The sequence below is a fragment of the Vanellus vanellus genome (assembly GCF_965231255.1).
Source record: "Vanellus vanellus genome assembly, chromosome: 1".
In the NCBI taxonomy this organism is placed as follows: Eukaryota; Metazoa; Chordata; class Aves; order Charadriiformes; family Charadriidae; genus Vanellus; species Vanellus vanellus.
In genome coordinates, this window is record NC_138905.1 from 108820908 (window position 1) to 108833894 (window position 12987).

A 12987-nucleotide genomic window follows, 5' to 3' on the forward strand; every position below is an offset into this window, starting at 1 on the left:
CACATGTCATGAAAATTATTTGGAAGGCAAAAATATTATTCCTTTGGTATTTGTGGTTTTACATGCTAACTTCCTGTCTTTACAAACAGGTTATTCCCCCTAATTGCCATGTGAAAAGCCATGATTAACACAAGGAAAATTAATTTACTTCATAATTGAAAGTGCTGTCAAATAAAATGTGCCATAATAGAGGAAAAACTGTTTACTTCTCAGTTTTAGTAACAATCAATAGGATGTAAATCAAACTAAGAAAGTGGTCTTTGTTGTAGTTGTTGCTATTATTGTTGTTTCTTTAAACCACGTAATGTCCCTCTGACAGAACTGTTTAAATTTTTCTATGAAATATCACCCTTTGCCCTTGCCACAGATTTGCAACCAGTGTGATGCCCTGTTTCTACAGGGGTTTATTTTCATGTATCAGTATCCCCTCTGTTTTTACAGGTGGGCAAAAAAAAAAGGCATTTTCTTGACAGGGTTATTTTTGACCTACAATATCAAAAGTGTCTGGTAAAAAGAAAAGTGGAAATTCAGCACTTACAAGTTAATTTAATTTGTAGAAATGTAACTGAGCAACCAAGACATATTTCTATCTCTTATAAACTTTCAAGTGAGCTTTCAGTAGAGGGCTTATGCAGCTTTGCATTGCTACGAAGAAGGCTGAGCTTTTCTCTTTTTGGCACTACTCGAGTAATGGAAAATTGGTAATTTAGAGTTATTTCCTGTGTGCAAGAATTGCATCCCATTAAGTTGCTTATCAGGCTTTTTCATGTAGAATATGAGTTGTGTTTTATGGAGAAGCATTTCTAATTCCAGAGCAGGTCAGACTGTAATTGCAAGTTTAGTAGAGAGCTTTTCAGTGAAAAAGGAGTGGTTACTGGGTAAAATACTTACACATGATCAAGAGTAGCTAGGAGCTGAGTCTTGGGGACGATCATATTTCTCTCAGGAATTCTTGTGTATCATTTCTTGGCCACTCCTCTCTGCAAATCATAGACTTGCAGATAATATGAGCAGAATAATGCGTGCTGATTTTCTCTTTGACAAATACTGAACCCACAAACTTAAAGAAGGCTAATGTACATCCAGAATACCTCCTTAAAATTGAAACAAATCTTTGAAAAATGGTAATTTCAACTTCCTCTGTTTGGGATTATTTCCTAAAAAAAAAAAAAAAGTATCTAATTAAACCCCAAATTCTCTATATGATCTGGTTTTGGCACATTCAGTTGCATCTTCTTGGCTTTAACATGATCCAAATTCCAATATTATATCTGATTCTCTTTCTGCTTCATTTTCATAATACACCTGGAGTCCTCTGTATTTATTTGAACAGTAAGCCAGTATTCCACACGCCTAATGAATGTTGGCAGACTGGATATTATTAGTTTCCTCCCTGTGTTTTATCAGAGAATGGTGTACTGCAGGTGCTTACCTACTCGATATGAAAGCGTACCCTGCTGAACAATAGTTGTTTTACTCTCAATATAAAGCGATAAGACCGAAGTGTTGAAGGGCTTGGTATTTGTAACATGTATTAAAAAAAAATATGTGGTTTTAGACTTTTACTGTAATTATCTTACACCAACTACCCTTTTTTGATTGACTTTTTTTGTCAGTATCAGTTTATATTTTCAAAATGCATGATTTTTACATTTTTTTTTTCAGTCTCATCTTTCAATTAGTGATATGTGGTTGAAATGCTTTCTAACATGTCTGTCTTTTATAAGCAAAATAAGCCTGCCAGGATCTGTGCCATTTCAAAGTTTATGCAAATTTTCAACTATGGCTGAAAGATAATTTAATATTAGGTAATTTATCACTGAGAATTTCTGTTGAAAAAGATTTTGACATGAATCTCTGGTTTTGAATATTTTAGTGAAATTGAGGTGGGGGAGAAAAGCGTTAAGAATCGTTTGAAATTAATTTTAATTGTGGTTTAGTTTGCATTTGCAGTTTAATTGTGAGCATTATGACCTTGATAACAGCGATCTTATACTAAAGAGATTGGTGTGTGGGCTAAATGCCTCAGCATATTATTAATTTTTTAATAAACTCCCCTTTGTAATAGTGACTAGCCTCAGAAAAGTATTTTTCATCTGTAGATGTTTGGATGCTTTAGAAGTGGCGTAAATGTCACTGTTCTGTTTCGGCAATGTTATAGATTGATATTTACTAGAGATTTCAAGTTAATTTTACCATGGAAAGCTCTTGATGCAAAGAAATAATAATAACATGAAAAAAAATTTTACTCAAGGTTAGACGACAGTTCATTGGAAAGGCTTGCAGTAGAACCCAGGTTGTCTGATCATTACTTCAGTCTGTTACCCATTTTCCTCTACAGCCTGCTTTCGCTATTTGACAGAGACTTGTGCTTTAAAATCAAACAAAAAATATGTGGTTCAACATTCTAAACCTATTTTTCATATATCAGAATATATATGTGCTTTCTAAGGTCTTTACCAAGGGTCCTTTTTATTTATTTATTTTTTAATTTTGCTTTATTCTTTGCTTTGTTTCATGTCTATTCAATTTTATTTATTCCATGTTTTCTTTTTGTTTTGTTTTTGTTTTTAGTTGTGTCTGGTAAGTTGAAATTTTATTGGCCATCTTCTAGTCATCGTATCACTGTGACGGGAACTTCTCCTCCCCTTCCCATCCATCCCCTTCCATCTCCTTCAACCAGTCAGCTCCCATCCTTTACTTGTTATTGACAAGACACATCGCACAGAATAAATTCTGCATGAAGTATGGGTAACTTAATGGCAAAGAGAAAGGTAATGGGTTGCTAACTTTCTGTCTGTTTTTACATGATGTATCGAGTCAAATCCTAATGTCTTCTTTCTTCAGTGACTGAATTAGTTGAACTTCAGTATAAAAAAAACATTTTTGTTTTAAAGGTCTCAAAGATAGAAGTTGTTATTTCCTTAAATGGATTATTATTTCAGCATCTTTTACAGTATAGATATCACATACCACACATGTGATCCAAGGGATGAAAGCAACCTGAAGTTAAAAAAAAGAAGGAGTGAAAATGCTTCCAATACAGTGAACATTGAATGGAATATAATGACAAAGTTTCATTTAACTGTGTTTTAATTCTTCTGACATTGAAGCTAATAGGGTTTTGATTATTTACCTTAATGGCAATAGATTTAGAATAATACATATATGCAAAATATGCATATATACATAGAATGATATACATACAAAATACATATTTAGAATAATATCCAGAGAAACTTATACCTATTTACAGCTTATAAATTCTCCACGGTTACCTGAAAGACAGAGTTTCCCTCATTTTTTGTGTTCAGTAGTCCCTGAATGGTCATCTTCAGGTACGAGAATCGCAAGCATTCAGCTATTTCTCCAGTTCTCCGAACCATTTTCATCTCTTTATAGCTGTACCCATTCTCAAGTTCAACAAAACCAGAAACCTTAGGAATCCTATGCACTAGCACAGGATTTAGAAACCCTCCGTTCCATTTTGTGTGGCAATGTGTCACAGACTAGTACAGAACCAGCCAAGCCCTAAATTTAACTATATGCTAAATTTATTCTTGTTATTTACAATCCAACAGCATGACAAAGGTGCTTCACCCTCATCTCCATTTTCCCCATCATACCTTACAACCCTGTGGCAAACCCCCAACAGTTTCACCTTCTGTTCTAAATTAAACATGCTGTCATGTCAAAGTCTTCCCATGTCTTCTTCCAAGGTATTGATTGAACATTTCAAAGCTAAATGTTTTGAAGTCTGCTAATTACTGTAGGTCAATCTCACCTTCACTTTGGGTAGTTTCTTATCTAAAGAAATTCTAGGAAAGGTGGCATTTGCATCCAAACGTTAATAATAATATGTTGGGCTTTAAAAATTCCTCCCAAAGCAGACACATCATAGGAAGAGTATATTCTAATATGAACTTAATAGGGAGCAGAGACACAAAGCATGAGGAACAGATAACTGAAAGTATTGGCCCACAGGAACACTGAAAGCAATTTTTTTAGAAAGGACTTTGAGTGTTACTGAAGTCGTTCTGGATAAAGCCACAATTACTTGATGTTTATAGAACATATTGAGTGATATCTTTAAATTATATGATTCACACGCTTTTTAAAGCAAAATACTGTAAATACAGAAATGTTTGAAAGGGGAAAAAAAAAAAACCATACCAAAAACATTTGAGTTATTAAAGCCAGATTCAAAACATACCCTTTATTCCCAACCCAAAGAAGAGGGAGAGCATAATTAGTTTTGGACAGATGATCAGAAGGAATTGAAAATGAATAAGTAAATGGACTTTCATTTAATGCTCATTTTTCAAGAAGTGAGAGTTAACAGTCTATAAAACAAGCTAGTTTTTTTTTTTTTCTGTGCTCACCCCATCAAGATATCTAATGCTGTCATCTATGCTGATCTTTTTTAATGTGACTGACATGATTTTTTGACATTCTATTTACTACTGGGTGAAGGGGCTGTTGAAGTCTGTATAAATCAAACAGTTTGGACAATGCTGGCAGTATTTATAATGTTAGGCTGAGCAGATGTTTCAAATTTGCCTTCATTTGCATATATATTTTGTTTGAACATGCCCTTGCCTGTGTAAATGAGGAAGACATTTAGCTCCGCTGTTCCTTTAAATTCATTCCTCTTCAACAATTGGACTGAAGATTTTAAATGGTTATAATTTGTTCAATAATATTTCTGGAGCTTTTGACTTCAGATTTTTGTGAGACCCCGACTACATCAAAAGTCTCTTATATAAGCAATTAAGGGCTTTTTCTCTCCTCAGCTTTCCTAAATCAAAGATGATGACTTTTGTGCATGTGAGCCTGAATTCATAGTTAACAGTGTTTCTTACAGCCCTTGATAAAGTGTGGTTTGTGGGCCGTTGTCCTTTAAAGATTTCTTCGTTCTGACTTGTAGCTGTACTCTTCCTTTAAAAACCAAATTATAACAAATTTGTTCGTATTGGTGACCGTTGCTCTGCAAGTTGTCTCATTAAGTTAGTGTGACTTACTTCTTTGTGTAAGTGGTCAGCAATAAAAGCACATGATCCACAGAGTTTTAATTGGGAGGTCCAGCAACAGTAAAGATGATCTGAGTGATGCTGAAGCTGCGGCTGTTAGAGACTGATGCGTCTTTGTGCTGCCTCTCCTTATTAAAGAAACGTAACTATTCTGTTTTACACCATTTAAAGTCAGTAGGCAAACTGTGCTTTCAAATAGCCTTACTTTGGTGTTATGATAGTCGTGTGATTTATTTTTTTTCGCTATTTTCCTTTCAGAGCCTCCACAGTTTGTTGTAAAGCCTCGAGATCAGGTAGCTGCACTGGGGAGAACAGTGACTTTCCAGTGTGAAGCTACTGGAAACCCTCAACCAGCCATCTTCTGGCGGAGAGAGGGAAGCCAGGTAAAATAGCCTTTCTGTCCCTTCTTCCTGGCAGTTTCTTGAAGAGATGATGTCACATGAGAGAAAAATATTTTAGTTATTGTTTTAAAGATAAGGAAAATTGGTCTAGAACTTGGAGATGCTGGATATTTCTTCTCTGCTTCTAAGTCACGTGCATGCTAGGAGATGCCAGCCTTACTAGAAAGGATATCTATGTTTTGCTCAATCTCCCATTTTATCCATGAATGTAAAAATAAATCTATGAAACAACTAGAAAGATTCCATGTTTCACTACTATGAAAATCTTTTTCACCTAACAGGGAGAACTTTTAAGAGATGACTAATGCTGAAGTCTGTTGAACTCCCAAACACTCCCAAGCTTTCAGAAAGTTTGGCTCTGGGTTTATGGTGCAGCCATTAGTTTGCCATGTGTTTGTGTGTGTCTGGCAAACGAAATGACTTGCTGTATTGATCTGCATCACTGCATGGGTAGGGCTCTAGTTTGCGGCTAAGGAGATCTACTTTCCCATTCAGTCAGTTGGCTGACAGGTCATAACTGAATAGGTTACTTTTTCTCCCGGCTTCCTTATTTGAATGGGAGGGAAAAATATTTTCAGCTTCTTTGTAAAGGATCTTGAAAGCCAGTGGGTGAAACACAATATAGCACAGCAAGAGAATCACAGTTTTCTCTCAGAGTCATCTTTTGAAGGAGGGATGTGACACAAAGTATTCTTTATTGGAAGGAAAGAAGGAATATGGGATTCTGGTTTTCCTGTGAATGAAGGAATGAATGGCGCAACAGCATATGACAGGGTTCTTTGTGTTACAGAACAATAGGCGAGAGAAATTGAGAGCGCTTAGAGATTGGTTTCTTTACTCCGTTTGCAACATTTCTGCCTAAATACCTAGCTACAACTAGACTGCTAACCAAATGTAGATGATAATCTTCAATGGTGGAAGTATACCAGTATACTTGTATTTTATATATATTGTATTATCTAAGTATAGCAGTATTTTGTATGACTTGTATTTTTATTTTTAATTTTTGCCAAGTGCTGTCTAGTACGTAATTCTTCTGGCTCATTTTTGACTCTGCTGAGTGGTGACCGTTTGTGATGTTTGAGGTAACTGGAGGAGGAGGTCAATGAGTAGGGTTTGCTAATACTGAAGTAGAGGATGTTGTGTCCCATTCCTTTGGATGATTTTTGGAAATGCAAAATGTAGTTAGGCAAGAAAGAGAGATAAAAAATAGCTTCTGTGACATTCACGTATTCTCATTCACGGATTGTTCAGCCAGAGGTAGAAATTCGGAATCAGTATTTAGTGTAAAGGACTTGTATTACTTTGATTGTAGTTCCGATTTTTGACCACTGTTGGTAAATACTATGTGCTTCATACCAAAAATATCTAAGTAGAAACTGGTATAGGATTTCATCATTCTGTATTATAAGACTCATTATAGAACACAAAACACTATGATTAGAGAGACCTAAACAGCATCTCTGTTTAAAAAACTGCTCCATTCTTAGGAAGGCAAAAGTTAAAATACAAATAAGGAAACCAACATCTGCATTTAAATGAAATAAATAGAATGCCCTGGAGTAAGTTCTAAAAATGGATGTTAAAGCAAATTACTTAGGTTCACCACAGTTACTTGGATCATTATGGTATCTGTACATATCACATCTTTGCTAGTGTCTGTTAAACTTTGTGTAAAGACCAACATTGACCATAGAGGGTGTCGGAGCAATGCCAAAAGACTCACACAATTACATGTACATATCTGCACCTATTTTATCACAAAATACCCTATAAAAACTATTCCCATTGTGGTATGGACATGCTTAAGATATGAAGAGCAGAATGTTTTATGTATAATGTAAAAAGATGAATTTGTTTAGATGTATTGATGTTAAGATTATTGACGTTTGAATGTATTTAATGCTTTTTTTCCCCATTTTCTTTCCTACACATCTTGTAGAATCTGCTTTTCTCATACCAGCCCCCTCAGTCATCCAGCCGATTTTCAGTTTCCCAGACAGGAGACCTCACTATCACCAATGTCCAGAGATCTGACGTTGGGTACTATATCTGCCAGACTTTAAATGTTGCAGGAAGTATCATAACAAAAGCCTACTTGGAAGTTACTGATGGTAATGATCCATTTTTTTTTAAATTTCCAAGTTTTTACTTTTATTTGAAGAAAGCAGTGGGATGCTATGACACTACTTTGAAATCTGCTTTGTATAAATGCGGATTGCACGTGTCTTTGAACATAAAAATCCTGGTTTGGCCATTTCTGTCAGGGGTTTAAAATTTTGGATATTGTCTAATGCTATATTTCTATTTTGTATTTAGTAAGTATAGTGCAGTTTACGGATTTTTGTCAGATCTGTTAATTTATCTGGCTCTTCTTTTAGGTCCCCCCACTAACATCTCCATTTACCAGCTATTTCCCTGTTTTTTAATATTGCAGTATAGCAAGGAAAAAAGCTGAACCTGTATGGAAGTCAGTAGAATAACATACAAATGAATATTATTATACGTACCTTTTTAGGAGCAGTTGAGAAAAAAAATTAAGATGAAAAAGCTACAGGGAGCGTGACTGCAAGTAGTAATATATGCTGATGTGAGGCCAATGTCCAATTATGAGAAATACTTCATATTTTTAATAGCAAAGATAGGCAAGAAAAATAACAATCTTAGCAACTGTAGAAAAAGAAGATAAGTGGACTCTGTGGAGAGACTTTGAGGGGAGGGAAGCTGTTGTCTGAGAAGAGTTTCCGTAAACTAGGCCTTTGCCCTATAGAAAACATAGAAATCATGTAGAACTAGAAACATGCAGTGAACGTGGAGAATGAAATTGTTTATTTACACCCACCGTATTGAGATTGCTTGGAAGTATGGGACTGCATCCTTTCTGGTTTCTCAGAAGTGGTAAGCCACATTTCCTAATCCACTTCTATTCATTTTTCACTGGGGGGAAGGCCATGGCAAGGTGAGAAATAAAACTGAAAAAGAAAATTAAGAAAATCGAGAGTTTTTCTGTCAATGTCCTATGCTATCTGAACTTGAAAAAAATCAATTTAATTTAAATATATTTGCTTTACTATGACTATACGCTCTGCATTGATCTAACGGTTACTTGTTTTGTATAATGGCTTGTGACAATATTTTTTTGGTACTTTTATAAAAGTGAAGGCCCTGGTATTTCTGAAGGTAATAGAAGTTGCCATCAACTTCAGTGGTGCTTAAATTAGGCATGGATTTCAGTGGAATTAGATTTCTGCTGTAGAGCACAGATCGGTCAGCCTCTTACCATTGACAACTGCAAAGCTCTTTACAAACTCGTCAAATACAAACTGTAAGTGAGCTTATTTTGACTGTCTCTGCAGAGAAAGGTGCTAATGGCCTCGCAGTGCATTGCAGTTCATTGCAACAGGTTGGGACAAGAACTAAGGGATAAATTAAGCAGTTGAAAACACAGGGTGTCATTTGAACATGCAAATGAAATTTCAGGAGTTGGAAATTCACCAAAAAAAGCAGTACTAACACCCTGTCTGTTGTTATGAAAAGTAATTCAGAAATATCTGATGTTCACAAATTATCAGAACTTCAGGTTTATATTTCAGCTACCAAACCAGTTTTTAAATTACGTGAGCCCCCATAGCACTACTGAACACATTCACGTCATTTAAAGTTGTGGCTATTTTCAGATCATCAGTCCATGTCATGTTGGATGGCACAGGTAGAGGAAGTCACTGAAACACAATAAGATAGCTTTTACCTCTATTTTTGATTATCTGTTGGATAATGGGAAAAAAAACCCACGTAGACAATCATTATTTTTTCTGTGAATGCTGAGAGTGCTTTATACCTTTCTGTGCAGTTATTACATAACCCATCGATAACTTTTAATTTTTGTTGTGTGAAAGATGCATTACAGTTGATGCAAACACACCGTGGGATTCTCTTTGCGACTTTGAAGTTATATTAACAGATTAAGTCACCATAGAACTAAAAGTCAGAAACTAGTAGAAAAATATTTCTTGAAATTTTTTAATATGGTGCTATTCATTAGCTTTGTGTTTACGTTACCCTACTGCTAGGCATCTCCCAATTAGGAAACAGCACCAAGATGAGTTGATGGTACACAATAAAATTTTTTGAAGAAGTACATATTTGCCAGGTTATTCTCTGTTTGTCGACCTCCTTTTTCTCTGTCTTTGAATGCTGAAAGTATGAATTCTGTTGTAGAGGCCTGCTACATGGTAGAAGCGAACAAGGTGAAATCTGTGCCTTGACAAAGAATTTGGGAAGTCCTTTCTCATTGTATTATCACTTTATAAAGACTTTGGAATTAGAGAATACCTAGCAGATGGCACTATGTAATATGTAATGCTTCTTTACTTTCTGAAAATACCGTGTTGTGTATTATTTTAAAATTCTGTAGTTCTGCATCGTTATAATGCACCCTGCCCTGAATAATGCATGCCTCCAACTTTAATTACTTGTTTAATTACCTTTAGTTGGTTTCAAAGCCTCAAGCAACTGCTGTTGCTTAGATGATTAGAAAATTGCTTCCAGTTGCAGAAATCTCTTTCCTGTTGTTTCTTCTGGCAGTGATTGCAGATCGACCTCCCCCTGTCATTCGACAGGGTCCTGTGAATCAGACTGTAGCTGTAGATGGTACTTTAGTACTGAACTGCGTGGCCACAGGCACTTTAATGCCCACTATTCTCTGGAAAAAGGATGGGATCCTTGTTTCTACCCAGGACTCTCGCATCAAGCAGTTGGAAACAGGAGCATTACAGATCCGATATGCCAAGGTAGTTTGAACTGGCAAACGGGTTTTCTTGTTGTTTGTTTCACTTTGTTTCTTCACCTCCGGGCACATTTGATGAAGTAAATCCTACATTTAGAATTAATGAAAAGTTAAATAAATGTATTAAAATATTTGATACTTCATGCTTTCAGATAGTTCATTTTTTATGCTTAACACCTTGGCTTATTCTGCCTAGGGCACATTACTTCAGATTTCATAAGGAAAAATGCTTTTAAGAGGTATTAATTAAGGGAATTATTTGGTGCTTGAAACATGAAGGGAAAATCAAAACTTGTATTTCAGTAAGACGAATCCTTAAATTATTTGGGCTTTAGCACTAATAGATTAAAATGATCTAATTATTTCAAATGTTTATAAAGAAAACCTGTGTTTAGCATGCTGCAGTAATAGAGCCATGTACACAGCTTTTTTCAAAACAGTTTTTAAATTTTAAACATATTCACTCAACAGTGTAAATATAGCTTAAAATGGCTAACCACCTGTCAAATACCTGACTTCCTTGGGGAATTATAGCAAGTACCTGGTCAGTATTGCTGGTTGTGTCTCACACGCTGTAAAATGTTTTAAAATGTTGTTAATTTTTGTCATGCTGGCTGTTCTGTGCTATCTTTTCTGTGGTTTGAAATATAGTATTTTATTTTTTTTAATTAGGCTGAATACATCACTTTACTATGTTTCCTGGAGTTGCCCTGTTACCAATTACAAGTTGCACTGGCTTAGAGTTTGAAACTCTGGTTTTTGGGTGCTTCCGTACAGCTCATCTGCTGAGGCTGGGACCTTAGGAGGATAGCATTTCTTTTTGGGGAAAAAAAGAAACTCTTTTGAAATGTGATTAAGTCACATATGGACAAATAATCCAACATTCAGAACTGGATGAGAATAGCATATGGAGATTTTGGGTTTGCTGTAGAGTGAAATTTATACTAACACGGGAATCCCATAGGTACAAGGCCCTGTGCAATATTTAACCTTTGTTTTAAGGATGACATGCTCTCCAGTGCTGCAGTCCAGACGAATCCCTGGGCATTATTTAGGCAGAAGGTTGACAGTTGCTTGGGGTTTTGTTACCTGAGTTTCTTCTCAATGTATTTGTTAGGACCTCTGTAGAGTAAGGAATAAATGCTAGAAGTATTGGCTTTCAGTTTGTTCATTATAGAATAGGTAACATTAAATTAGAATGTGCAGCTTTTCCAATTCTTTAATGAATGCTCAGAAATAAGTATCCATTTTCATTTTGCAGCACAAGAAATCATAATTTCTAATGGAAGAAGTTTCTGGTTCGAAGTTTTTGTAGCCTAATAACGTTTATCCATATTCATGGGGGAACATAGAGAGCTGTAATTGCTTTTCTAGCCCACTGAGTGCCTGATTGTTTCAAATATTTATTCTTCTCTTTCCCCACTCAGCTGGGCGACACTGGTCGGTACACCTGCATTGCTTCAACCCCAAGCGGCGAAGCTACATGGAGTGCATACATAGAGGTCCAAGGTAAATCAATTAGGGTTTCTCTGGGTGGAGAAAATGCATAAAGGAAAATCAGAAATAGAAACGAAGACGTTATCTGACTCTGTCATAAACTGCCAGTGCAGATGTGAACAGCATTTAGCTTACAGCTGCTTCCTGTCTATACTCAGCGTTTCTCTCTCCTTTGTTAGAGTTTGGAGTCCCGGTGCAGCCACCAAGACCCACTGACCCAAACTTGATTCCTAGCGCTCCATCAAAACCCGAGGTTACAGATGTCAGCAGAAATACAGTAACATTGTCATGGCAACCTAATTTGAATTCAGGTGCAACACCAACCTCTTACATTATTGAGGCCTTCAGGTATATGAGTCTCGTGTGATCTTGCCTGTACTTACGCTTATATATAATATGTTGTTAAAGAAGCACGTGCTAACCTGCTGTTGTGTGTGTTTTATCCTTAGCCATGCATCTGGTAGCAGCTGGCAGACTGTAGCTGAAAATGTGAAAACAGAGAGTTTTGCAGTTAAAGGGCTAAAACCTAATGCAATTTATCTGTTCCTTGTGAGGGCAGCTAATGCATATGGACTAAGTGACCCAAGCCAAATATCTGATCCAGTGAAAACTCAAGGTAAGTTTTTGATACTGAACATTTTAGGCGTCCACAGTGGCTGTCACAAGTTGACTGAGCAATACCAGATGGAGGAATTCTGGTAGCTTTAGACTGACTGTCTTGATTATAATATATACTAGATAGGAAACTGTGTTTAAACTTGCATTTCTTTATAACATAGACTCTGAAAAGCTGCTTAGGCAGCATATTGCATTGCCGAAGGGAACCCTAGTATCTCGTATTCAAAGATAGTTATATCTTGCAGAATACCTCTTGTTAGCAACAGAAGTAATCTCTGATTTTTTAAGTTATCACACAAATCCTCGAGTTCCATGGAAATGTTGTTAGTATGTCCAGTGAATCAAGAGGCTTAAGACTGAGACAGAGAGAGAAACAGCACATAATCTAAGTTGGTTTCTGCTGCATTAGGAAAGAGAGAAGTTCAGAATTTGAAGGAATCAGGCATCATGAGCCAGTAAAGAACAGGTTTTTCCAAGATATTAAAAGTATTTCAATAGTAAAACTATAGAAAGTAAAATAGTACAGAAGAGAGACAATACTTACAGGTAGCCAAGTGGAAGAAAAGGATGAGTAGTAGTGGACGAAAGAGTCATCCACTGACTCCAGCTATGGCTGAAGTCCAGCTATGGACCGAAACTGGCTGTGTAAAATTTA

At 36.1% G+C, this 12987-nt stretch overlaps 1 protein-coding gene across 1 annotated transcript in view; it reads left to right on the forward strand.

Moving 5' to 3' along the window:
• Positions 1-12987, forward strand: part of ROBO1 (roundabout guidance receptor 1) — a gene marked incomplete at its 5' end in the record, with an annotated part of 544235 nt that overhangs the window by 476188 nt on the left and 55060 nt on the right. The window contains 6 exons of the mRNA XM_082491545.1: positions 5289-5413; positions 7374-7545; positions 10016-10221; positions 11645-11726; positions 11894-12062; positions 12164-12330. Coding sequence (XP_082347671.1) covers positions 5289-5413; positions 7374-7545; positions 10016-10221; positions 11645-11726; positions 11894-12062; positions 12164-12330 — 921 coding nt within the window. The remainder of the gene's footprint in view (positions 1-5288; positions 5414-7373; positions 7546-10015; positions 10222-11644; positions 11727-11893; positions 12063-12163; positions 12331-12987) is intronic.